The 26874-nt window shown below is 38.2% G+C and overlaps 1 protein-coding gene across 2 annotated transcripts; it reads right to left on the reverse strand.

The window, feature by feature from the left end:
* Positions 1–60: 60 nt before the first annotated feature.
* Positions 61–25316, reverse strand: jak2b (Janus kinase 2b). 2 transcript variants are annotated; one of them, XM_067520125.1, is made up of 25 exons: positions 24791–25316; positions 20744–20980; positions 19982–20105; positions 19775–19892; positions 13981–14126; positions 13387–13678; positions 12785–12904; positions 12496–12653; positions 12240–12351; positions 11447–11633; positions 10924–11048; positions 10322–10456; positions 7278–7365; positions 6974–7030; positions 6680–6807; positions 6337–6475; positions 5718–5869; positions 5013–5163; positions 4359–4495; positions 3753–3942; positions 3434–3558; positions 3153–3325; positions 2456–2573; positions 1045–1158; positions 61–715 (listed from the first exon to the last, which is right to left on the reverse strand). In XM_067520125.1, the coding sequence occupies exons 2-25, from the start codon at positions 20973–20975 to the stop codon at positions 608–610; spliced, it is 3429 nt and encodes a 1142-aa protein (XP_067376226.1). In that variant the 5' UTR covers positions 20976–20980; positions 24791–25316; the 3' UTR covers positions 61–607. The 2 variants fall into 2 exon arrangements, with proteins under 2 accessions (XP_067376226.1, XP_067376227.1); XM_067520126.1 differs by lacking the exon at positions 6974–7030 and having other exon boundaries at positions 62–715; positions 24791–25315.
* Positions 25317–26874: the final 1558 nt, after the last annotated feature.

A 26874-nucleotide genomic window follows, 5' to 3' on the forward strand; every position in this document is an offset into this window, starting at 1 on the left:
ATATATATATATATATATATATATATATATATATATATATATATATATATATATATATATATATATATATATATATATATAAAAAAACACTCAGCTTTATAAATCAAGGTAAGGAGGGAAGGATAGCGAGAGCTAGCCCTGCTAGCTTTCTATATGGACACAACACACACTTGCACGTATAAACGAAGAAGCACCCATGGATGCGCATGCGCACACACACACGTATTTCTAGCTTTAGGCCTGGTAGTTTACTCAGTCTCTACTTGCTCAGCTTTTATAAGTTTATGTTTGACCTTGAACATATTTGCTCATTTCAGCAACATCTCCTTATCTCCTTCAACAGCTCTACAAATCCAAGCCTCCACTTTCTTCTGCTGGCTGCTCCACTAAAGTCAGGGGGGCTGAGTGCCTTGTTTAAAGGCAACTTGGTTATTTTATGAGCTGGTTTGGTTTCAAACCACCACTCTTGCAGTCCCAAACTGCAGCGCCACACACTGGCACTCAGCAGGAGAAGGACCTCATTTTGGTCTTTTGTCCCTTTGCCATAAATAGGGTAACAAAATTAAGAGCATCTCAGTCGTAGAAAATCGGGGCACTTGGGGTGATTTCAAAACTCCTTACTGTCCCTGAACAGGTCAATGCGTAGAGCGAGCTCCTTGAAAGAAGGACGCGAGCTTGGGTCATTGTCCCAGCACTCCTCCATGATCTCGTGTATCTAAGAGAAAGATCACAAAGGCAGACACTTACTTTCCTCAAGGTGTTGTACGTGTAAGTAACAACACTGCAGGTAGCAACATTTTATAATATTTGGGTTTATTTACAGCTACATTTCTAACTATGGAGGGTGAGTTAATGAGTTGAACTTTTGACCTGTTGCATCTGAGCCAATGTGGATGATTGATCATTTCACAGATATTTATCAACAGTTAATCAGTGCTTCAATTATTACATTATTTAAGCTCTACAATTAACTTAGTAAAATATTCCTGCATAAAAAGGTGCCTATGAAGCTTTTAGAAGAAAAACAGCAGCACATGTTCCTACCTCTGTTGGACAGCCCAGAGGTTGAGGCAGCCTGCTGCCTGATTTGAGGAGCTCTATCAGGTGGTAGACGATCAACTGTCCCTGTTTGTCATTTCCCATCATAGACATAAACACCTGAGGAGGAGAATAATGTTAGCCAAGACAAAAAATCTACTTGGAATATGATAATGCTTTACCTAGTTACAAATAACATAATACAGATAGAAGTGGTGACACCATAGGAAACATTGTTAAGGGCCAAGTGTAGCTGTGAAGAATATGTTTGGAGATAATAAAACTGACTGTTCCTGATTTTCAGGGCTCAAATGTCAGTTTGTTCTCTGCTAGCCATTGTAATCAAATGTCAAATAAATACTACATGTAAACTGTCTTGACAGCTTGACAGTTTGTTCCAGTAGGGAATTTTTTTTTTACATCCCACACTTTTCTACATGTCTTAACAATCATACAGCTTCCTTGACAATATTTAGTTTGTCAGTTTCTTTGTTTTCTAGACTTGGTCTAAGGAAGCAGTCAGCTTAAATTAGGTTTGACAGTGCAAAAGCCAATGACCTGCATTGATGTATAGTTATGGTCCAAGTAGGTGATTGAATTTGTGTGTTATCAGTAGCAGTGATAGATCATTGTAAATGCAATAACAACCCCAATCAATACATTTAACTGCAGAAGCCCATGATTTAATTAATTAAATAAGTATGTGTGTGAACGTGACAACATTTTCTCTTTTAGTGTACAATCTCTTCATTATCTAAGCCCTTAAAGAGGAGATGACCAATCATTTTGTTTTGGAAGTGGACAATGTGGGACATGACCTTTTGGTGAGCAGAGAAGTGTTGCCACCTAGTGGCACTGGGTCTCACTCAATGTGTGTAGAAGTGTGTTCTTACAAAATAGGGGTACATGCAAAGTCACCATCATATTCCTGACAAGCACACGTGCACATTTTAATCTACCGTTCATGCTTTATTAAAACAGAATTGCCTCCATTTCTCTATATTATTAAACTTACCAAGAAGGGCATCATGGAATAAAGAAGCCAGGAAGACTTAATCACGTGTGAATGGGACAAAATTACTTATTCCCACTATTTCTTTCCTGGTAAACCCATTCTGTGTTTTAGTAAAAGTTAACTAGACTATTAGATTAAATTAATTTTCAAAACACACAGTTTTGTAGTGTGAGATATCCAATAATCCAACATTTGTGTAAAGGTTATTAGAAGAGGTTTCAAATAAGTAAAAAATTATGACAGTTTGTACATGTTAATTTAGAAATAAAGAATGGACAGAATAATGATCAGTTTCAAATCTTTAATACCTAAGCAAGTAGACTCCTGATACCATCTGTCCCCCCCAATTCCAAAACACAATATGACCTTTTGACCAATCATGGAGTTCCCGTTATCACTTACTGCAGGAGGGCTGCAGTTCTTGTCACTGTGCGTGAAGAGCTCATAAAGCACCACTCCAAAGCTCCAGACATCTGACGCCACTGAAAACTTACTCTCAGTCAGCGACTCAGGCGCATACCTGCAAAATAACACACTGAGTTACTGTTTGAACCTGTTTGGAGTTGGTTTTAAAAGTGTTCAGACTTTGTTAATAGCATGTTGCTTCCACTAATTTAAGCAGCTGCTGTCAGACTGGGTGGGACGGAGGTGGGGGGACAGTATGGCGTGCTCCCATTAAACAACCATCATATTTTACATTGATGTATTTTTCTGAGAGATGGACACAAAGATGCATTAATGATTGCACTAAAAAAGCTAAGTGGTCAGATGAGTTTTGGGTGATCAGCTCACAGTCAGCCTTGGTGGCTGCTTGCACTTGTATGCAAGTGCTCGCATTCTGCCTCTCGGAAGAGGGTTGGCAGTTTACAAGGTGTCTTAAGCGTCAGTTATAACAGCTTTTTACAGTACTCCAAAACAATATCACAAATAAAACAGAAATTGGCAATACTAGATTAGAAACAAGACAAAAAGCAAAATCTAAAGAGGTGCACAATTTTTAAATCAAAAAACATTTCAGTGCATTCTACAACATAATGAAGATGGCAAAGCCTTCTGCTACATAAAACATGGTAAATAAAAAATAAACACCAAGTCTGACCAGAATATGGGGCTCTCTCCTGGCTCTTTGACCATGTAGTATTCCTTGTCCTGGGGCAGAACTTTGGTGAGGCCAAAATCTCCAATCTTTACCCTGAGCTCACTCTCTACGAGAATATTTCGTGTTGCCAGGTCTCTGTGGATATACCGCTTACTTGACAAGTACTCCATACCCTGAGAGCGGGGTGGGGGGTGGACAACAACAACTTTTTATTTCGCATCAGTAGCTTCAGTGGTCAACAACTGTGAAAGTGCATGACAAAAATGGACAGAGGGAAGTACCTTTGAGATCTGAGAAGCGTAGTGCACAAGCTTCTTGTGGTCAATCCTCTCTTTGTTTTTCATGAGGTAATCTCGCAGACTTCCAAAGGGCAGATACTCCATGATGAGACGCAGATTTCGTCGTCCTGAAAGAAGCCAAAAAACCCCAAAACAAAACAAAAAACAAAGAAACCCCAGCATCATTAGTATTGTGATGTCCTTGGCTGATCCTCTTGGACCAAGGCTGGGACATCACCATGAATATCTTGAACTTGGATGAAAGTGAAGATTTTTACAAACATTAGAAAAATAATTTATTAATACAAAAAGCTAGTTGTACCTGCACTGTAGCAAACGCCTTTGTACTTGACAATATTTTCATGCTGGAGAGATTTCAGGATCTCAATCTCTCGCTCAAAGTCTCGTATGTGCTCTGCAGTGCTGTGCTGAAGTTTCTTCACAGCCACGACCTCTCCAGTGTTGTCCTGAAGCGGGTCATATCGACACATCTCCACACTGCCAAAGTTTCCCTGAAACAAAAGACACACCCATAATTTAGATTTTAACAGAGGTGGGAGAAGTACACAAGCTCAACATTTGATTGAAAGTGCAGTTACCTGCCTAAAAAGTACTCCAATATAAGAAGTACCACTTCATATACTTTGATCAAGCTGAAGTACTTGCTTTAATATTTACATAGAGGACAACTAGTAAGTAAGTTACAAGTAAGTTATAAATCCAACGTATTGTAAACACTATTGGATGTCATGCTGTTCTGGTCATGTTGAGTGTATGAGTAGATATAAGGAGACAACCACTGCAAATCAATTTATTCTTGAGAAAGAAATCTGTTTCAGTATGATAGACAATCATCAGTCTAGAGTAAATGACAAGTTTAAATTTAACGTTTTAACAATTAAAGCAAAGTTCCCACACATGCTCATACCTTGCCAAGCTGCTGTAAGAATATAAGGTGCCTCTCTTCAAACTGAGCTGGCTCCTGGTTCTCAAAGCCCCCACTCGACCAGGTTGAGCCCACTGTCCTGTTTGGCAAGATGTCACTGTCCATGATCAACTCATAGTCTGGAGACAAAAAAGAAATTGTGTAAATGCAAGAGATGAAGTGACTGTGCAGTTTCCCAGGTCTGAGCCTGGCTGTGGACCCCTGCTGCATGTCGGATCTCCTGTTTTCTTCCACTTCAGACAATCAAAATAGAGGCAAAAATGCCTCCAAATTATGTTTAAAAAAACAGATTAGGTACATCTAACGAGAGAATCAGTCATAGTATTTACAGACAGGCTGAATCTGACTCTTTCGACTCTCCAACATTCATTTATTGCTTCTGGTATTTGCACTGAGCTCTGATTCATTATGCCTTATGTATTTATCACACAGTTAAAAATGACTGAATTCCTCATCCAACATTTGCATAATCTATATCTGCTGGTGACAAAAACCGTATAAAAACAGGAGCTGAGAATCCCTGTAAATTGACTTGTCTTGTGCGTGAAGAAATTTAAGATTCAGCCCCAGTGTGACCTAGATTCTCTGTTGTGATGTCATTAGGCACATTTTGGTTAGTGAGGGGTGTACACCAACCTGGTGTAAAGAGACTGTGGAGGTCACGGATGACGGCACGAAATGTGGGCCGGAATGTGGGCTCATAGTCCATGCAGCTGGTGATCAAATTAGCTAGTTCGGTCCACTTTGGTGCAGGCAGCTGGTGGTGGTCCTCATAGAACAGGGTTTTCTATGAGACCAAATTCAAAGTTAATATTCGGCATCCAATAAAAAGGTATTAGATATATTATCTGCTCAAAACAGCATCTGTCTCTGCACTTATACTGATGTTAATTTTACTATCAGTGCACAAATATTATAGACTTGTTTTTGCATCTGGAAAAAGTCTTTAATCAAGGTCTTATTTTACACTTATACCTAAATGTCTAATTTTGTCATTGGGGTTACTCTTTTTGAGAGTAAAGAATGTAGACAAGGAAAACAATTTGCATTTTATTTTTCAGAGTGCCATCTCTCCCCTACCCCAACGTAAACAACAACCAACACAAAACACATCCTTTCCAGTCATCCTTTGCCCTACAATTCAAGTTATGGTAATTATGTCATTATGACTGTGTGGTACAATATGCAAGTAGATGTGTAAATAAATTGAGGAGCATCAACTATTGGATATAAATGAACCAACACTACCATAAACCTTTACATCACTAAACAAACTAGCAGGGGGGCATGGTACATAGCTTACCACAGTATATAGTTTAGGTCATTATACTCTGCTTTTACCTTAGAGTTGTCCAGTGTTGCTAAAGGTTTCTCCCCACCACTGCAGATCTCCCACAGTGTGGTGCCAAAGCCCCATTTGTCTGCAGCCAGGCTCAGGTTGGCAGAATCCTCAATACACTCTGGCGACACCCAAGGAATCCTCTCAATCAGGACTGATGACAAACAACAGCACGTAAGTCATCACTGTTAATAAATATTTATTTTCAGTTAAAACTGATTAGTAGATATTGTTCATTTTAGGTAATATTACAGTGTAATTTTTTGAAAGTTAAGCTGCAATGGGCACTGTACCATTTCATAGCTAGCTGTAAAACTCATGTAACATTTATGTTTTTGCAAAACAATACAAAATAAGTTGATTTAAATAGCACTATCATAATGAGCTAACTGACTGAATTATTGACAGAATTATTAACAAACACGGGAAGAGATTTTGATTCCTAGTGAGACCATGGATGAACCTCATTAAAAAAACAAGGCAGCATTCTCTAGTTGGGGAAAATCAGGTTTCCCTAATCACCTACCTCTATTACAGAAATCAGATCTCTTGTTTAAGTAACTGTTGAAAATGCAATCATTACAGAAATTGACTATCATGCAAATTCACTGATTAACTCACTTTCTTTGGGAAGGACAGTGATGCTGATGCCAGGATCACTAAGTTTAATGAAAGGGGGGTTTCCAGCCCTCCGGTCCTCCTCTCTGATCAGAAGAACATTTTTTGCACATACATTCCCATGGACAAGATGTTTTTCTTCCTGCAGGTACAGAAAGGAAGAAGTTTATCCATAAAAAAAAAAAAGTCAAATCCAGTCACTTTTTACACTCTGAACGAGATTAAATTGGTTAAGATTTGCAGCTTCCATATAAACTACAGCTGTAGGTGTCCCACCAACTGATATCTGCCCCACTTCAGGATTGGCTGGTCAAGGCATGAATTCTGACAATTCGTAGATTCTTACCAGGAAGTTCATGGCCCAGGCCAGCTGCTTCGCCACTTCAAGCTTCCACAGAATGTTTATAGAGTTCTTGTTCTTCTTCAAGTAAGTGTCCAGTGAGCCAAACTTCACATACTCCTGCACCATGATGTCTAGAATAAATGTAATTTTTTCAGACTATAATTTTGACAATTAATTCTTTGTGATTAAAAGCCAAGTTTAACTTAACCAAAGCTACCTGCAAGGACAAGACAAACATGGGATACAGTTCACTATTAAATCATCTTCCACTGTTATATACAGTACACATTTATTCACAAAGTAGATGAGCAGGACTGCTGGGGAAGATGCCTTTGGAGCTGTAGCAGCAGAAGTCTTTTGAGGGAAAGAGAGGGAGGGGAAGGTCAAAGAGTTTCTTCATTAGTTTTGTAATCCTAACAGCAGCCCCCCATGCCTCAGGCTAAGAGATGCTGATCAAGATTGGAGCATGGGAGACTCTTGACAACATTAGACTATGATGACATAAGCTTATAATGTTTGTAAACTGAATGGATCTATGAGGATGTGCAGTATGCTTAAAGCAAAAACAAGTTGAGAGAGGTTCTTTGTCTCTCAAACTTACTTTCTTCTCCACAGACACAAACGCCATAGTTAAGGATCAGGTGCTTATGGGACAACTGGCTCATCATGCTGGCAGCTTCAAAGAAAGACTGTAGGACAAAGCAGAGATAGAAAATAGAGTTATTCAAGTGCCCATATCCGAGAAAAATGCACGCTCCTGTGAGTGGCCTGAGAGTGAGTGACTGAGTAGGAATGTTGACAGATTCGCATTTTATTTGCACCTGAAGAGTGCAAGATTACCAGATGGGAAGATTTAGTTGTGGTGTTTCTGAGGCAGTTTCTCTACTTTGTGTCTCTGTCTATCGGGGCGGGGGAGTCCCCATACAAACATATCCTAGAGACATATCCCAGCTAAGGTCAGACAGGTGCACAACTCTTCTACTGTTTTGTTACATGCAAATGCAATACAATACTTGGCAAATAAAGAGCTAATTAAAGTAGATATTAAAACACCCTTTAAAATTATGAAACGGTAACGTCAGCTCTGCCCACTATGATCACAAATATGTGTTAAGCATGGTAAGCTTGTTTAAGCGCCAGTTGCTATGTATATGTTAAACCAATAGTGTATTTTACGTGTTTAGCCTGATAAGATAACAAAACCTCTACGAAGTACGAAAGCCATCTGTCCACTCATATGCCAAAAACCTAAAAAAAATGTCTGTTTACAGCAAATTATTAATTATATAAAACGTGTGCTTAATTTGCAATTAATCACACTTAATTTCAGACAGTCTGGAATAAAAGCGCAATTATAATTTTTTTTTACTTTCAACCATATTGGTCTTATGACCATCTGATCGTCCTTCACAACGCGTTTATTGGGAATGCTTTAAAAACTGATGTTATGTGACAGATGTTTCATCCATTTAGTCTGTTGATTTTTTATTCTGAACATAAAATGATTTATTTTGAATTTTTAGATTTATTCCAAAATTGTTCAAAGTTCCCAATAGCAGTTACCAAAATACTCTCTAGGACAAAAATAAAAAGCACAGTTTGATTAAAAATATCCAATGATTTTTAATTTAAATAACCAAATATAAATTCATAAAGTTGCTCTGTCTGTGCAATATTAGCATTTGTTTTAATAAACATGTATCTCTGTACTAAATGCGTTTTTGTGGTTAATTGTGGTTGTTCAGTTAGATTAGAGCTGCATGAAGAGTAAAACGTTTACTCTGAGCATGTAATACCATCCAGAGTAAACATTTTCCACAAAGTGGTTATTTTAAGGAACACAGATGAGAGCTGCTGTATTAGCTGCTGTGTGTTACATAAAAAAAATTACAATTTTTGGGGCCCTGCATTATAGATATCTTCAAATGCAGGATTCTACAAGAGAGATGGCAAGAAAAAAATTATAAAAATAAATTAGCTAACGCTTACTAACCGTAGATAACAATCTTGTGAAAACATCAGGCTCACAAAAAAACAAAACAAAAAAAACTCTGCAGACGAATTAGTGGGCATACTTTCAGCTTCTGTCCTGCCTGTGTTCACAGTGATCATCAAAGTCTGTATTTAGCCGAAGCATCTGGTACTGTTGGTTCTGGGTTATGCTGCAGGACAGTGGCTCTCAATCCTGCTTGTTTTTCCAACTAACCCACCACTACCTACTGCTGCCACTAGCTGTATCAGGTCTATTTAATCAATCATAAGCTGGAATGGGTGCCTGTAGCTCAGTTGGTAAAGGCAGTCGAGCACGGGGTTGGTGGTTCGATCCTCGGTCCCAGCTATATGTTGAAGTTTGTCTGGGCGAGACACTGAACCCCTAAACAGCCCATTCAACATCCCCAGCTGTACAGTGCCGGTCCAAGCCCGGTAGAAATTGGGGAGGGTTGCGTCAGGAAGGGAATCCTTGCCAAAACTGATCCACTGTGGCGACTCTGAACTCACGGGATAAGCCGAAAGGACTGGAAGGAAGCTGGCAGATACCAATTCATTTTGTCTTTCTTCACTTTATCCTAATCTATGACGGTAACTTCCAACTTCAGCTTACCTGAAAACATCTAATGCAAGTAATGAGCAGGGGGTAGTTGGAAAAGAAGCAGTGCAGGTGTCCTTGTGGAACAGGATTGGGCACCCCTGCTCTAGGGGATAACTGTTTCAACAGCCTAGTAATAGGAGGAAGATTTTATGCATGTGTAGGCCTAAAATTATGTACAACCCTAACTTCAAAGAAGTTGGGACGCGTAAAACGTAAATAAAAACAGGACGCAATGATTTGCAAATTTAATTTGCGGATTGCACAGGGGACTGTGTTCACAAACAGTGATTCCTGGAAGTGTTACTCAGCCCATACAGTGAATCCAGTAGAGAATCATGCCTGTTTTTAATGCAGTTCTGCCTGAGGGCCCAAAGATCACATGCATCCAGTTTTGAACTTCAGCCTTGTCGCTTGCACTCAGAAATTCCTTTTGATTCTTTGAATTTTTTGATGATATTATAAACTGTAGATGTTGGAATCTTCAAAGTCTCGCAATTTTAGGTTTAGGAAAAATGTTCCACAATTTTTAGGCGTAGTTTGTCGGTGAACCTCTGCTCATCTTTACATTTGAGAGGCTCTGCCTCTGAAATGCTGTTTTTACACCCAGTCATGTTACTGACCTGTTGCCAATTACCCCAATTAGTTGTCAAGTGATTCTCCATTTGTTGGTTATTTGCAGCAATTACTTTTCCCACCAGTTCCAACTTTTTAAAGATGTGTTCCTGCCATTAAAGTCAGGAGCTAATATTTGCCATGAAATTGTAAAATGTCTCAGTTTCTACATCTGATATGTACCTTATGTTCTAATGTGAACCGTTTTATTCACAGTAGAACATTGATGGGATTTGTGAATCATGGAATTCCGTTCACATTGTCCCAAGTTCTTTGAAATTGGGGTTGTGCTACTTTTGTATCAGATTTAAGTTTTGAAGCTTTCAATAAAAATATATCATATTTATAACTTAAAAGTGTGCAATTTGGCCTACAATGTTAATTTTTAATTAATTGTTAATTTGTTGATACTAAAACATTTGTCCAACTCTGAATGAACACACCTCAGAGAAATTCCTGTGGGCCTGGTCCAACACCTTCATGACAACTTCTGTTTGGTGCACCAGTCCATAATCCCCGAGCTCTTTACGAACTCCTTTGAAGATCTTGGTAAATGTTCCTTGACCAAGACTCTCGATCTAAAATGAAAGCCATTATGGTAGTTTTAGTAGTTGTAGTTTTAATTTCCAACACTCAACTGCCAGTTGCCCTAATTAGATCAAAGCCAACAGTAAAATTACTATACTACATTGGTATGCACCAGCCAGCCACAACATTAATGCTACCTGGGGGTCTAATATAAAATTAAAAGTAAAAACACCATGTACTATAATCAGTACATAAAATTGATAAAAATCAACATCATCATCAACAGTGATTACTGTACAAGTTTTTCCATACTGACTATAATCAGCATTAAATTGCATTGATTTCTTACTTTTGCACACATGTAAAATAGATAATTTAAATATTAGATAATCTGCCAGACTGCTCAAACTGACCCTTTTCCTTCATGACATCATTAAGACCATCAGTGTATATTGGGACTGATTGGACTAAAAATACATGAAAAGCACAGAGGAAGGAGAATGCAAGTTAAGCGTACAAATTCCAGATCTTCTTTCCTGATCTTGTGAAACACCATTTGACTGATGTTGTGACGATGTAGTGATGGAGACAGAGGGACTTCTGAGCCTTTGTTGCTCCTGCACACGAGCAGGCAGGACTTTTCTAAAGAAAAAGAAAACAAAACAAAAATTTACATAAAGGTCAGTTACCAACTTCTGCTCACTGTAGAAAATGACCAAACCTACTGTCCAGCTGGCTTGACCACTGGAGTCCAGAAAGGAAGTATGTGATGCACTGCATTTCTTCATCATTGAGAACGTTTTAAGATTATTCTTCCACTTCTACTACCTCTACACAGTGTATTGTGGTTTGCTGTGTATGGGGCCGTGTAGCCAGACTGGTCAAATGGCTCCATGCTGACCCTTTTCCTTCATGACATCATTAATACCATCAATGTATGTTGTGAGTGATCGGACTAAAAATACATGAAAAGCACAGAGGAAGCGCGCGCGCGCGCGCGCACACGCACACACACACACACACACGCGTGTTAGCTTTACCTTTAGATTTAGGTGGACAGCACTTGCTGAACTGGAAAATGACATTATCAGAGCGCACGGTTTCCTTTTGGTAGCAGCTGAGTAGTTCCTGCAGGCTGCTGAAGTTTCTTTTGGTTCCACTGAGGTTAAACTCCCCACTGGCAGACCTGGTTATCTGGCAGTGCTTGTATTCTACAGCACCATATGCCTGGAGAGTAGGGACCTGAGATGTTAGTGGGACTACATATAATTTGAGTGAAATTCACAGTGATACTACAACAACAACAGGAAAAATATCACTCTTAAAAAAAAAAAAAAAAAACAAACAAAAAAAACCCCATCAGGTCAGATTTAAATTTTACAATGAAAGCACACAGGACCAGCGAGTGTCATGACCTGTAATGATGTTAAAAACTGGTCCAGAATGCTTGGTCAGATTCTTCAGCCATAAACCAAATAAAAGAAACTTACAGCAGCCTTGTTGCTGTAGACATTTATTTATTTATATATTACAGGTGCCAAAATTAATGAACAGACAATGACACCGAAATACAGTTTATTGTACAAGTGGATCTTAAGTTTAACTGAAATTAGGAGGCTGTGTTTTACATCTAAATCAGATGATGATACAATGTTTATTCAGTTTTAATCTTGTTTGTAATTAATCAAAATGGCATTGAAAGTAAGGTAATGAAAAAGTTTAAGTGGCCAAACTGAGTTCCAGGTGCTGTACTTGCACCAGTCCCACAAATCAAGACTTGCACAACATGCAACTTTATGCTATCATTAAATAGCACAGAGGACTTTTGCTCACCTCAACAGGGAAAGTCAGAAAGTACTTGTTGAAGTCTTTAGGGCTACACCTCAGAATATACAACCCCCGCTTGTTTCCACACTTTTGAAGCCGATGGATGGCAAACTCCATTCTGATAAAACCAAACAAATAACAATCAACAGTACATTTACAGCAGGTTATTTGTCTGCATTTGTGTTTCACAACTGACATTTGTGGCACTCCTTAGTAATGGTATTGGTAAAATAGAAATTAAGCTTTGTGATTCTTCACTTACGAAATGGGACCATGGCAATGAGAGGAGATGGCCTCCACAAGCCTAGGAGGTGCCACTTCCTTACAAAGGTAATGATGCGCATCTGTAGTCAGACGGTAGTAGCCATCAATCAGGGACACAAAAGAGAGTGCTTCAGATAATGTGGGAAACTCTAGCTCCTGAAAAATAAATGAATAAATACATAATAAAATAAAAAACATACACCCAAATTAACACATCAAGTTTTAACAGTTTTTGTCAAGGTGACAGACACATACAATTTACATTTTTTTTGTGTATTTATTTTTACCAGATTCTTGCCATCTTGCTTGTTTATAGTGACCACCCGACTCTCGGCAGCACCCTCCTTGCTGGCCTGTTTGATGCTAATGTCAGTGACATCAGGAAAGTCACACAAGGTTTGCAGCTCCTGGCCAAACAGCAGAAAAAAACGATTATAGCGTCACTACAAAATCCAACGTTTTATCTTAAAATTAAGTATTTTCTAGGTAAGCAAAGATATAGGTTGACAAAGCATATGTCTTCAACAAACAGTTTTTCACTTTCATCCCAAAACAGTGAAAAGCATGCTTATAAAATGGGTGACACGGTGACTCTTCTCAACTAATTTGGCCAAAGCAGTTTGTTTTCAAACAGTGCTCTAAGATTTGATTTATTTTTTTTAAAATTTCCTTTTGCAGCAGTTTATATTAAGGCAAATTTTAGATAACATTAGTGCTCTAAAATTTGAATCCTAGTATCTGTTTAGATCCTTTAATTCTAATGGTCTAGGAAGTAAGCCAGTGTTACTCAATTTATAATGTTCTGAATGTACAAGTCCCATTTGTTAATTATAATGACAGCAGAAAACAAAACTTTAATGAAACTAAATACAGCATTAATAGTACCAACCTGATCAGAATCTTTCAATTTCTCTCGACACCACTGGATGCCAGTGTCCGCTGCCACCAAGATGATGAGCTGTCCACTGGACGGCTCTCTGACCTGAAATGTCTCCGTGTAGAAAGCTTTCTCCAGGGACTCCATGCTGATGAGGTACTTGAGTTTGAGATCACGTGCAGTGGTCCGACATTGACTAAACTGCTGGATGAAGCGTTTGAAGCGAAAGCGGATTCGCTTACGTGTTAGAAAGCTGCAGTCCTGGATCTGAGCTCTCATTTCCTTTGGCAAGAATGACTTGTAGCTGGAAGACATTCAGCAGGAATAAGTGTTGGAAATGAAAAGCATCTAAAACGGTTTTCTTATTAGATATTTTACAGATTTGAATAATAACTGTGACACGTACGCAATAATTCTCATATGGCTGTGTTGGTTTAAAAATGCTTTTATAGAAAAGTAAAACAATGAAAAAAATATTTTTTTGGAGTCAGTGCTGAAATTCAGTCACTGCAGTGGCACTAGTTACACTATTATATCAATTTGTGTCTGGCTGATGTTCATTTTAGATAATTTCTGAAGAACCTGAAAAGGCAGTACCAACAGTACCTTATAGTGTGGTAGATGTCCAGTGGAGAAATCTGTCTCTCCTTAGCGGTCCTTGTCATGTCAAGTACCGCCATGCCGAGGCACTCTTCTTGAGTCTCATGGCTATTGGGGATCTTCACCAAGCCATTCACAAAGTCATTCCTCCACTAAACAAAGAAATAAGAGCAAAATGGTGGCATACAGATGTTTAGAGGACTGTCAGAGTATTGACCCGTGTTTTGTTTTTTGTGTACAATTTCATACTCCTATGTGAAATGTACCAATTATACAAGTCTTTATAATGTGTGAATTAATAATTTAACTGTTGTTCCCTGAGGCTACATTTTGCGGTTTGTACATTGTGTTCATGGAAAGCAGTCTCACTACAGATGTGAGTTTGTTGTGTATGTGACACCCTTTAAATTCAAATGCTATGCAAATTCCTTCAGGCCCTTGTCCCATTCCTGTCCTACCTCTGGTTCAATCAAGTCCTTGATATTTATGAATTATTTGTCATCTTCATGAGGTTGTCAAGAGCAATAAACAAACAAGTGTCACTTTTTGACTTAAGCTGGGCTCGACGGAAGAATCCAGGAGCCCATATTTATGGTAAATGGCCACTTATATAGCGCTTTTATCCAAAGCGCTTTACAATGTTGATTTCCATTCACCCATTCACACACACACTCACACACCAATGGCGATAACTGCAATGAAACTGTAAAACTGGGCTTTGTTAGAATCTATTGTATGTTGACAACTTACAGCACATCTACTTTGTGTAACGGAAACAAAATTAGAGCTTTTTCAGTACCTTACATAAAATTTTAAACACAAAAGGGAAAAATGAGATTTTCAAAGAACATAACACCATTCCCCTTGTGAAAGCTCATGTTATGTTACAGTATGGCATTGCTTTACTGCACATATGACATACTATCAGTGTCAGAGAGTTCAGCCTCAGTCAACAGTCATGGTTCCTCCAACAGAATAATGACCCGAAACTACACTGGAGCATTCTGAAGTAGCCTGCTAGGAGTCCTGCTTGAACTCAACATCTATGGGACAAGCTGAGATAAAACAGCTATAAAACCAGAGATGAGTGGAGCACCTTGCTCAAGAAACAAATTTCAGTAACTGCCTTAAAAATCGAGTTACAGAATATTAAGTCCCCAAATATTTTTGTTTATGCTGTATTTACTTCTTTTTTTAAATAGCAGTGTCTGTTATATTTAGAAAATTGTGTTTTTTCTTTGTGTCAAGTACCAACACTTTTAGCCATATCTGTAAATACAGGTACAACATGATTTACTGTCGGTCACTAGAACAAACTGTTTTCACTTTTCCCTGCACGTACATGTAGCACTGATAATGGCAGCTCGCCAGAACTGACCTATAAATGATTCATGTCAGTTAAATTCGTGTCACAGTTGCAACGGTTTTGATTGTGAAAAGTCAGTGTGAACATAAAACAGATCTTCAGAGTAAGATAAAAACATCTGCTTTTGTTTTTCTTTGATCTGAATAAGGGAAACAACAAAATGAGATAGTCTCAAATATTAACCACCCTAAAGATTGATTTTTGTTATATTATCTAACTTTCAACTGACAAACTGAGGTGCAAACTCTGCATCTCATTACTTTTAAATTAGAATAAAACAAAGTTTTTTTCTACCAACATGATATTTAGTGTACGTTCATCTAGTACAAAATGTTCCTTCATCTTCACTTATAATAAAAATGTCCAAGGGGTGTATAAAAACAAAGAAAAGGAAATGTAAGTCCTCCTTTGCCTTTATAACTTCTTTAAGCCTCATTCAAGTGTAATTTTGCTCATTCTTGATGGCCTACAGTAATTTCTTTTAAGTCTAACAGACTGCATGTAAAGCCTGCCATGTAAAGCCTGCTTCAAATCTATACACAAGTTTTCAATAATATTTAAGTCTAGAGACTAGCAAGGCCATGGTAAAACGTTCACCTTATTCATTCAAAGTAATTATTTTTTGTTAAAGCTTTTTGACTTGTTACAGCTTTTTGACTGACAGTATACGGCTTTAAATCTCCTGACATTGGGCTGCATTCATTCATTCACTCTATGCAAAGCTCCAGTTTATGCTGCAGACATGCACCACTAAAACATCACCAATCCTCCACCAAATTTGACTGTGTCTCCTCTAAGGCACTTTTTCCCGCCACACATGTGTGAATTATGATTAAATAACTCAACACATATTCTTGTTCCAAAACTGTTCACATTCTCATTAGCATACTCTAAGCCTGCAGCCTTTTGTTTAGAAGAAGCAATGACATCCTGTGTGCTTCTGTCCCAAACAATCCAGATTAGTGCAGCCTATGGTTGAGTGTGAAGATGTTGACTTTGACTCCTGTTGCCCCTATTCCAGTTGCCTGCAGGTTTCAACAATCTAATTTTAGGTCGTTTTAGGACCACTTCGATATGATATGCAACTTAAGAATTTTTACCCACTCCACAAAAAAGTATGTGTATAAATGTGTATGTATGTGTATGTAATATAAAAACGTTTGAAACTACATTATAGGACATCAAAAAGGACTATGATGAAATGGCTCATATGTGCATTCCTTTTAAAAACAGCATCAGGTTGACACATTTGTTTTGTAAATGAGGTAGGGATGTGATTTTTATCCAATCAGAATTAAGTGTAAAATCAAATTGATAAAAAATGTTTAAATCCTCAAATACACAATCATCAATACTTCATTAAACTAAGTCAGTATAATAAATCCTCACTTCATTTTAAGTTTTTGTTGAAATAGATTGAAATGCTGACAATTATTTGGTAGGATGCAGTTTTTGACAGTGTTATGTTAAACTAACAGGACTTTATTTATATTACTACATTTTTATGAATCCTAGTAGGCTACAGGACCTCTCACAGTACAGTTCAACAGAATCTTCCACAATAATCACATATTCTCACTGCCCATCTCTGCCCATTAGGTAGACCCCCTCATATTTATGGTAAATATAAGAACGATTAGAACCACCTCTTAATATAATGCAGTACAACTTCGTTACTCACTATGACCTCAATAATAAACACTTAGAGTAATAAACTTAGAATAAAAAAAAAAAGTATAATAATAAACACAGTAGAGTGCTTAGTTAATTGCCTAGAGGGTTTATCAAAAGGATGCAAACGTTTGCACTATTTTAATTATTTTACTATGACATCTTTTTTATATAGACCTAGACCATTTTGTTAGGAACATTTGTAGTAGCAGAATAAGCATTTAATATTATGCAAATAAAAAACAAAACTGATTACTCTTTTTGACCGTTTCAGCATAAAAAGGAAGTTTACCTTTTTACTCATTTGTACATTTGTATTTTTGTTGAGATTAGTTGTGATTTCCTGGGAGCTTTGTCCTCCCAAGAAGAGAAAATGTACCTTTTCACTTCATAATGTTTTTGCCTTTGTTATGACAAACACAGAAGCTCAGCTCTAGGCTAGACTGTTAGGAATTCAACATAGCCTTCACAAAGCAAAACACATCTCTTTAGTGAATTTGAGCATGTGAGTAGCATAATGGCTGCAAACAGTCAATGGGATATGCCCCCAAATGACCCGTTCCCTTTCAGGGATCGCCACAGCAAATCATGTGTTTCCATCTAACCCTGTCCTCTGCATCATTTTCTTCTCACACCAACTAACTTCAGGTCCTCTCTCACTACATGCATAAATTTCCTCTTTGGTCTAAATTTCCTCTTTGGTCTTCCTCTAGACCTTCTGCCTGGCAGATCCAACCTCAGCATCCTTCTACCAATATAATCACAGTCTCTCCTCTGAACATGTCCAAACCACCTCAATCTGGCCTCTCTGACTTTACCTCTAAAACATCTAACGTGAGGTGTCCCTCTGATGTCCTCATTCCTGATCCTGTCCATCCTCGTTACTCCCAAAGAGAACATCAACATCTTAACCTCTGCTACCTCCAGCTCTGCCTCCTGTCTTTTCTTCAGTGACACTGTTTCTAAGCCAAACAACTTCTCTGGTCTCACCACCGTCTTGAAAACCTTGCTTTCATTCTCGCTGATACTCTTATCACACAACACACCTGATACTTTTCTCCACCCGTTCCAACCTACTTGCTCTCGCCTCTTCACCTTTTTTCCACACTCTCTGTTGCTCTGATCCGTTGACCTTAAGTACTTAAAGTCCTGCACCTTCTTCACCTCTGCTCCCTGTAACCTCACTGTTCCACTTGGGTCCCTGTCATTCACACACCCATGTATTCTGTCTTGCTGCAGCTAACCTTTATTCCTTTGCTTTCCAAAGCAGACCTCCCCCTCCCTAAATTTCCTCCCCCTGCACACAGCTACAAATCACAATGTCACCTGCAAACGTCATAGTCGATTCCATTCCACTGCAGTGTAGTTTATATAAACCATCGCTGATTACATGTAGGCCGGATACTTTCTTGTGAGGAAAAAGTCAACTTATTACAAGCCATTTTTTTTTCTTTGGCCCAAAAAGGAGGACAAAAACTTGACCAGACAAAAGGGAGGTGAGGAAATCAAAGAATTCTGATCTTCGGGCATTAATAAAGTAGTAATGATGCTTTTGGCTTTTGGTGGTGTTTTATCCTGAGCTATGGATCAAATTTATACATTTGCATAAACCAGCAACATCTTCTAAATGGAAATGGGGACATTCTAACATGAAAAACTATCAAAACATAAAGCAACAGTGCTGGGACTAAAATAAAGGGATAATTATGCTTGCCGCATTGGTAAATGCGCATGAGCCACCACAGCATAGCCATAACCGTTTATAAATGTGTTTGAGGTGCTACTGACACACTGCAATCTTCTCTTTAGGTAATGTTGTGGAGAAAAACACGGTCTACACCGCTGGTATAGCAATAGCAGTAATGTACAGGAGGTATGTTCTGTAAACATCCAAGACAGGTTTTTAGTTACATGAATACTGCCTGCTCTTTCGTCATTATTAGTGCACAGGTGCGCTGGCAGGTAGTTACAAAGACGTCTGCAGTGATGAACCTGTTCACACTCTTGCCTCCAGTAGTTATTTTCCTACTGTTCCAACCCTGCACTGGTAAGTTAAAAAAAAAAAACAACCTTAGATTTACAACAGGTTTGTGCCTCAACTATTGACCTCTGCTTTTCTATTGAGTGCACTCTCACTGCACACTACCTGCAAACAACATAGGAGCACTTATTCTCATTCTCAGTGCTAGTCCCTAGAGTTCGTCACGTTTTGTAGTTAATCCTCATTTGCAGTATGAAAAGAAGTCCATGCATGTCCAAGATGAGACTATGGGTTAATAGGAGGGCAAAAGAAAAAACTATAAGTCAAGATTTAATTTTGCTCTCTTTTATCCAGGTTTTGTGCACACTAGGGTTTGTATTTTTGCCAGCAATTTGCAAAAACACTGTATTCCTTGCCATATGAAGGATGTAGCTGCACTAACAAAGTGGCAGCTCTCAGACAACAGTTTGTGTACTACCAGGAGAGGACCTCCATGGACAAATGATTGAAAAAGAAAACAAATGCAATAGCTTCAAAATTTGTTACCGTTTTTATCAGGGTGCCTAGGCAATTCTTTAACATAATTTGAGTTTAGGCACTGACCCAGGTCAGATATTATTGCAGTTGGTAAGGACATGAGGTTGGTTGTTTTCTGAAGCCTGAACAAATAACAACAAGATGCTCTTAAATATTTTTGTTAAATTGACCAACGTATGAAGCACTTATTCCTAATCAGTACAGCACATGTAATACATAGTGTAGCTGAATGCTGAGGTGCTTACCTGAAAGAAGAGGTATGACATTACAAAGTCATCAAGGACAGGGCTTTCTGACCCTTTTGCAAACCCATATCGATATGCCCGGGATGCCCCACCACTGTACCAACCAGGGAAGTAGTACCTGTGATTAAACCGTGAGAAAATAAAGAACATTTTAAACTGGGAGGCAAACTTGAGAAGCAATAGACCTACCAAACTAATGTACACTACCTAATTCTGAAAACCACATCTTCTGAAGAGGATTCGTCAAGATGGAAGATTTGGTTTGGCGAAAACCACAAGCGGTCTTGCTCCCGGAAGAGACCAAAAAGGTTGCAGTACTGAGGGGATATACCTAAAGTAGCCAAAGAATGAGAAACCACATTAAGTTCTGTAAACGTGCATTAAAATAAGCAGCATTTTATAATGTGTTACTATACTGATCAAAACACCCTTATCTTATTTTAATATGCTTGTATTTAAGTGTCTAAACTACAGTACACCTGTGGAGATTGTGTTATTTCAGGGGAAGCGACGAGCACATACTAAAATAGACAAGACTTTTGGATGCACTTCAGAATACTGTGTTTCTATTACCAACACAGGTGAACAAAAGGTCAGCAGAGACTGCCAAAAATGTCAGTCGTGTTTGGTTTACCATCAGACCCACAACATACAATTCCAACAACATGCAGGTAAGTCTAGTCCACTCCCTGCGTAAACCTGCTTGTTATTAGCAGTCATACTTGTATTCACCTATTCACTACTAAATTGTACTGCAAAAGAAAACCATTCAAAGATTATCCTTAACAGAGAACAGAAAGTTCGAGTGTAAACAAAGCATGAAGAGGACTGAAAAGGCAAACGATTTTTCTGCTGATACATTTCACTGTGGCCTTTTGATAACCTTATCTTGAAACTTATCCCCCGTGCTACAGTAAAAACGCATGAATGGGGCTGCTTTATGTAGGCTAGCACAGATCGAGTACTCACTGCATGCCTTGGCAGCATCTATACAAAGCTCCTCAGCAATGTAGTCCCCAGGTGGGTAGCTGAGGAAACTGCGGTCGGCTGATCCCTGGCCACTATGGTAGATATGAAGCCTCAAAACAGCAGCAGCTGGCGTTGCATCTGGAGATTCTCGATGGGCAGCCCCATTTTGGTGCACTGCAGGGCATGTGTCAGTCACAGTGTCCATGGCTGGGAGGAAGGCCATCAACAACATTCACCCTACAATCAATCAATTATATGAAAAATGTCAGGGAAAAATTCAGCTGCCGTTTTTCTTTAGCAAAGTGTAATGACTTTAAGGTCAAGATTAGCAAGGTTGTAACTTATATTAACAATTAGCACAATTCAATTGTATAAAGGAGCAGTACAGAAGAGCCATTGTCAAAAAAGGTTATAAAATCTGTAAATCTAATTCAAAAATAGGCTACCTGCAGTGAAAGCTATCAAAGGTTTCACTGTATATGGCACATTGGGATTTTTAACACTGTTGCATGTCATTTCAATACCAGTTTAGAGTTGCAAATGATTTTTTCTCAGTGATTTATTAGGTCCAAATAAACAAAAATCCACAGTCATTGCTACAAGAATAATGCATTTTGTACAATGAGGCATATAGAACCATAAATCCCGTCTTTTAAAACAGCTGCTACTCAGCCCAACTTGCCTCAATGACAATATGTGATCAAAGTGACAGCTGAATTACAGGGGCTATACTATTTCCACAATCATAACCTATCTTTGCTAACCTATCTAGTATCTTTGCTACATAGGAAGGATTTTTTATTTTTTGTCCTTTCGGCTTATCCCGTGAATTCAGGGTCGCCACAGCAGATCATTGTCCGCGTTCTTATTTGGCACAGTTTTTACGCCAAATGCCCTTCCTGACACAACCCTCCCCAATATCTATCGGGCTTGGACCGGTACTGAACAGCTGGAGATGGGAATGGGCTGTTAGGGGTTCAGTGTCTTGCCCAGAGGCCCTACGGCATATAACCAGGGATTGAACCACCTTTACCAACTGAGCTACAGCCGCCCCTTCCCATGTATCTTTGCTACATAGGAAGAATACTTGTGAGTAAAGCAAAACACTGATCTATGGCAACTTTAAAAAGGGGGCTGCATGATAATGGAAAAAACTGGCATTGATATATTTCTTGTTCTGTAATATGTGCAGTATTGCAATATATAAAAAATACAGCAACTTTCTGAGTGACATAAAAGCTCCATTTGTACTAAATAGATAGATAAGATTAATAGGCCAATAGATAGATAAACTGAAAACATGACTTTTTAACCCTGAAGACATTTTTGAATGAGAACCTTCCTTTCAATGACTCGAAAGCTATGCAGTATTGTGCAAGTTCACACTTCACAAGAGCTAGCTCAAAGTTCAGTTAACACAGATTCAAATGAACTATATCATGCTCATAGTTCAAAATGTTGAACTAAGTTCACAACCCAAAAATTTAAGAAGTTCACAAAAGTAGCAATAGTTTTTATGGCTAGAACAGCTTCTTGCTAAAAATCTAAAAAATATGATCCATGTACTTCACAGATTGCAACTTAATTTTGGAATGGCAAAAAAGATACCTGCTCTGCAGCATTCAGGAAACCAAGGGAGTATATATAATCACTGCCAAAGGTATCCATTGAAAAATGTTCTCTATTTCAAATTAATTATATTCACTATTTAGGTCACTTTGTATACAGAGAGGTTCATAATTATTTGTTTTCACAATGAAAACATGACAAACACCCATCAAAATTTCTCAACTCCCAGAGAGCCCAAGGTAACTGCAACAATCCAAAATCAGATAATCAATTCCCAGCAAAATTGAACTCCAGAAAAAAAGCAACTCATCAGATTTAAGGAACTGAAAAACTAAAAGCTCATCAAGTTTTTTAGTAAGTGACCAATTAACAACGTCTGGGTTGATTTTCTGTCAATCAGCCAGGGAGGGCTGCAAATAATAATAATAATAATAATAATAATAATAGTGATTATGAATAACTAAGTCTAAAACATTTTAAACGGTTTGAAGTTATTTAACATTTTGTCTAAATAGAAAATCCCAGTGAATAATGTACATTGCTTGCTACACGTATAATGTCCTACAGTCCAAGATGACATCTTTAAATGTTTCCTATCATCTGGTACTCAAAAATATTTAAAAATATTCATGCTTGCTATCTTATATTACAAAGAAAAGCATAAAACCCTCACACTGAAGAAATGATGCTGATTAATTGTTTTCAAATCAACATTGCAATTTAAAAGATGTAATTGCAATTTCATTTTTTAAATCGCAGAAGCTGAAAGTAAAATGGTAGTAAAATTAGATGCTTGAATAATAAGAGAAGTGTTCCAGTAGGCTTCACATGCAGAGATCAACAATCTCTCACTTGCAGAGGAAGTGAGTAAGAGTAGATGGAAAAAGTTTAAGACACAAACAAGTTTAACTGCACTGCTACTAACAATAGTAAATATTGTCTCAGCAGAAGCAAACCCCATTGTTGTTTTGATACATTTGGTTTTAAATGAGAGGATGCTGAAGTGACCACACAAGGTAACACCACAAATGTCTTCCAGCATTTAACTTGTCAAACACCGGGCTGTGCTTGACAAGTTAATAATTAAAAACACGTCTGCTAATGCAGCCTCTAAATGCTACTTAGGTCACGTTAGCTAGGTATCATCTGAAAGGCATCCGTGGCTGAAGTGAAGTCTTTAAACAAAGTTGGAACAAAAGAGCTAATTTAAATGTAGTATACTGTCAAAGTTTAATCTTTGCTCTGGAGAAAATCAACCTACTGTAGGCATAAGAGAGGGGCTAGGGGCTAAGCCAGTCAGCTGGAACATTGTCTGCATTTTTACATGTCGTTATTGTTACTTTGTGTTTACAGTTCTTTAAACAACAGCTAACATTGTGTGCAGGAAAAAGAGTGGGGGGTGGTAAAAATGAAGAGATTTGTTAGGATGAACGTATAAAGTGACTAAGCTAAGACTAGAACAGTTAAATGAATAAGTCTGTTTAAACTAAGTAGTAATAATCATTTATAGCTTGATTGCATTAAATACAGAAAAAAAGACAATTGTTATTTTGTTCAGCAATACACTTAAGTGAGAAATAGCAATCATTTGTAATTTTGCTTAAAAAAAACAAATAAACACTGCAAATTATTATTCCATAACCTAAATAGCTGCCAATTCATTTTTCTGTGATCAGTCCTTAAAATCAATTTACCACTTGTTAATATGGTCTGATTCTTTGTTTATTAAGCAGAATAACACCGAAACATACAGCACACAGTTTGACACAGATATGTCCAACAAAAAGAGGAGAAAAAAAAGGAAATGGGAACTATGATCAAAAATTGATTTGGTAACATTTCTTAACTTCTGAAAAGAAAATGACGTCTGACAATCTAACGTGAACGGTAGCTCGTTTGTCTTCAGGCAGTAAATTCCAGTAAATGTTTCCGTCCTAACTCTTTCCAACATTTCCGATTATCAGTTACATAAAATTGGTACATAACTGTTCCAAATATTTACATAACCTTTGTTATCAGATTTATATTCGAGTGGCAAAAACTACGTAGGCAATTTCGAGACTGGAAATATTCGGGTAAAAATAATTACTTTTATTTTCTGTAGGCGGACTGTTATTAAGTAATGGTTATACCAAATTCAGCGCCAATTGAACACAAGTTTCTTTGTCAAGAGGCAAATTTCAAAATCGACATTTAGACTGGTCAAATATCAGAAATTTGGCAGCCGAATAAAACTCCCCAAGACCGTAGTCTGGGGTGCTAACGTTAAAGCTTCAATATATTAACCTAACGTTAGCAGCCTCACACACCCACCTGTAGACGTTAACGTTCACTACCATATAAACAAGAGTATGCAAATTGATTTTTATCAACTTAACCGACAAACGTTGGACGACTCCTTTTCTGCGCCTTGATAAAATAAAGCTGACAAGGCTGTCAACGACTTATTAATGAGTTTAACTTGAAAACAACACTTACTTTAGTACAGCAGCCAGGCGTGCGAGTGGCTGCTAGCTTGCTGATAGCTTCCTAGGCCAGCGCTGCAGCCAGAGGACGAGCGTCGTGTTTGACAGTTAAGACCAGAAACTCTTGCTTCAATTCTTTAAAATCAGTAACGTTTCAGAAACATCCGGTCAAATAAATAACAATTTATTTATGGTCTAAACCCATCTGGAACTGTGTAGCTGGCTAACCTGCTACATAAGCTACCCCTGGTGAGCGTAACGTTACCCATCTCTCCGGAGGAACTTTAGCCGTCTGTCTTGTCAGTGTTATAACTTAAGCTCATGCTAGCTAAAACCATGTCGTACTCGATTACAAATTGTCCCGATAACACCAAATTCTTCTACAAGCAACCGACTTCGCGTGCCAGGACATGTGGCGACAGCTACGACGAGAGATACATTACTGGTATCTTGTCTACTTAAACGCTTCAACTGTGACAAGGTTGCATGCTAGTTCACCAGGCGTAGCGACGGTGCAGCCGAAGCCCCAAGTGAGTCAACAAACCAGCCTCTCCCACCATACTCGTGCTGCTTTTAGGGAAGTCGGAAATGCAAGAATGAATGGTAGAAAAGTCATATTCTACGTTCATTTATGTGTAAACAGTAAAATTACACTGTTTTATCAGGCCTACACTAAATATGTTTATAGTTTAAACTTTTTCAAAAAGAATCAGGTTCAATAATCTAACATAGAGAAGACAAAATGGAGTTTTATATACACGTACTGCCCAAACTAAGGCATCGAAAGCAAGTTGAAAATTGGTGAAGTCACCTTTTAATAAGCATAGCCTGCCCCAGTCCTTTCAGATTGGATTTTGTGCCCCCCCCCCCTTCTAAAGATGCGTTTATAGCTTGAGTTATCGTATCAATGCCGCATTTATATCACGGTGATAGTTAGTAAAGTGCACGCTACGAGATCCCCATGAAGGCAGCATCTTCGTCAGTCAACAAACCAACGATCTAGCCACCGCCCACCGAAACTACAATTAACCACTTGTGGTATACATTGTGCACCCACGGGTGCTAACAGAAGACAATACAAATACTGTATGAAATGCAATACTGTGCAATAGCTTTGGAGGAAATTTTCTTTAGTGCAGACCAATGTATGACGTTTTTCGTCTATAAAATCTATTATCTAACCTCTACTTTATCACGTGTTTAAAGAACAGTATGTTAACTTCCAATTTACCGATAAAATGTTCATTTATAAATTTGTTTTTATTACTACATTCACATATACATACACACATTATACAATACATTGTAAAGAGATTCTGGATGCGATGTCAACCCCCCCACCCCAATCCTTATCAAAGTTAATGACGTACTATATTCATGGCACTCCTTTAGGCTTTGCTCTTAACTATCTGCCCAAAAAGGTCTGTCCATCAAAGCCCACCCGCTTGCTGCTCTCACTCATCTCACCATGAGACACCTCAGGGGAATAATCACAAGCAGAATCGTTAGACACAGCAAGCATCATCTGGTCCCAATGCAGTTTGCCTTGAGGTCTACACAGGGTTTTGCATTACTCTCAATCTTCTCGGTGTGGTCTGCAAGCAGGAAGGCTTCAGGCTGCCTCTAATTATAACAGGTTTAATATATAAATGTAGCTACTGTCAAAAGTCATTGCTGTGTTTCCTAGAGCAGTTAATTGGACAGCAACTGACTCCTAAGTTTGACTACAGGAGTAAGAGTGGATTTATTAGGCAGACAAAGAGACTGCATGTTCAAACGTATGTATACCCCTCAATATTATGTTGACAGATGTCTTTTTTAATAAGAATTGCAGTAAAATTCAAAGAACCCATGGACCTTAATTAATATGTGTATTTAGGCATGGACATTGACTAAACACAAATGTCTATCCTTACATGTATGTGTTTTAATGTCACATGATGGACCAACAGGAACAAACTGTTTACCCAGTGAATGTCTGGGCATTTTCAAGAATGTCCTTTTTTTTTTTTTTGTCCTGTGGTCAGTGGATGACTGCCTTACCAACTGAGCTATGTCCATGAACCTTCTTTAACATAAAACGTCACTCATAAGGGA

Source organism: Channa argus, chromosome 11 (assembly GCF_033026475.1).
Source record: "Channa argus isolate prfri chromosome 11, Channa argus male v1.0, whole genome shotgun sequence".
NCBI classification, from domain to species: Eukaryota; Metazoa; Chordata; class Actinopteri; order Anabantiformes; family Channidae; genus Channa; species Channa argus.

What these genes read in the sequence shown, in the direction of transcription:
- jak2b (XM_067520125.1), bottom strand. Translation starts at nt 20,975, where the DNA reads ATGTTGTTGATGGCCTTCCTCCCAGCCATGGACACTGTGACTGACACA. An exon ending in TGTCATACCTCTTCTTTCAG is followed by an intron (nt 14,127 to 19,774) that starts GTAAGCACCTCA and finishes TTCTTTGTTTAG; the next exon opens with TGGAGGAATGACTTTGTGAA. An exon ending in AGGCGTTTGCTACAGTGCAG is followed by an intron (nt 3,559 to 3,752) that starts GTACAACTAGCT and finishes GGCTTCTTTCAG; the next exon opens with GACGACGAAATCTGCGTCTC.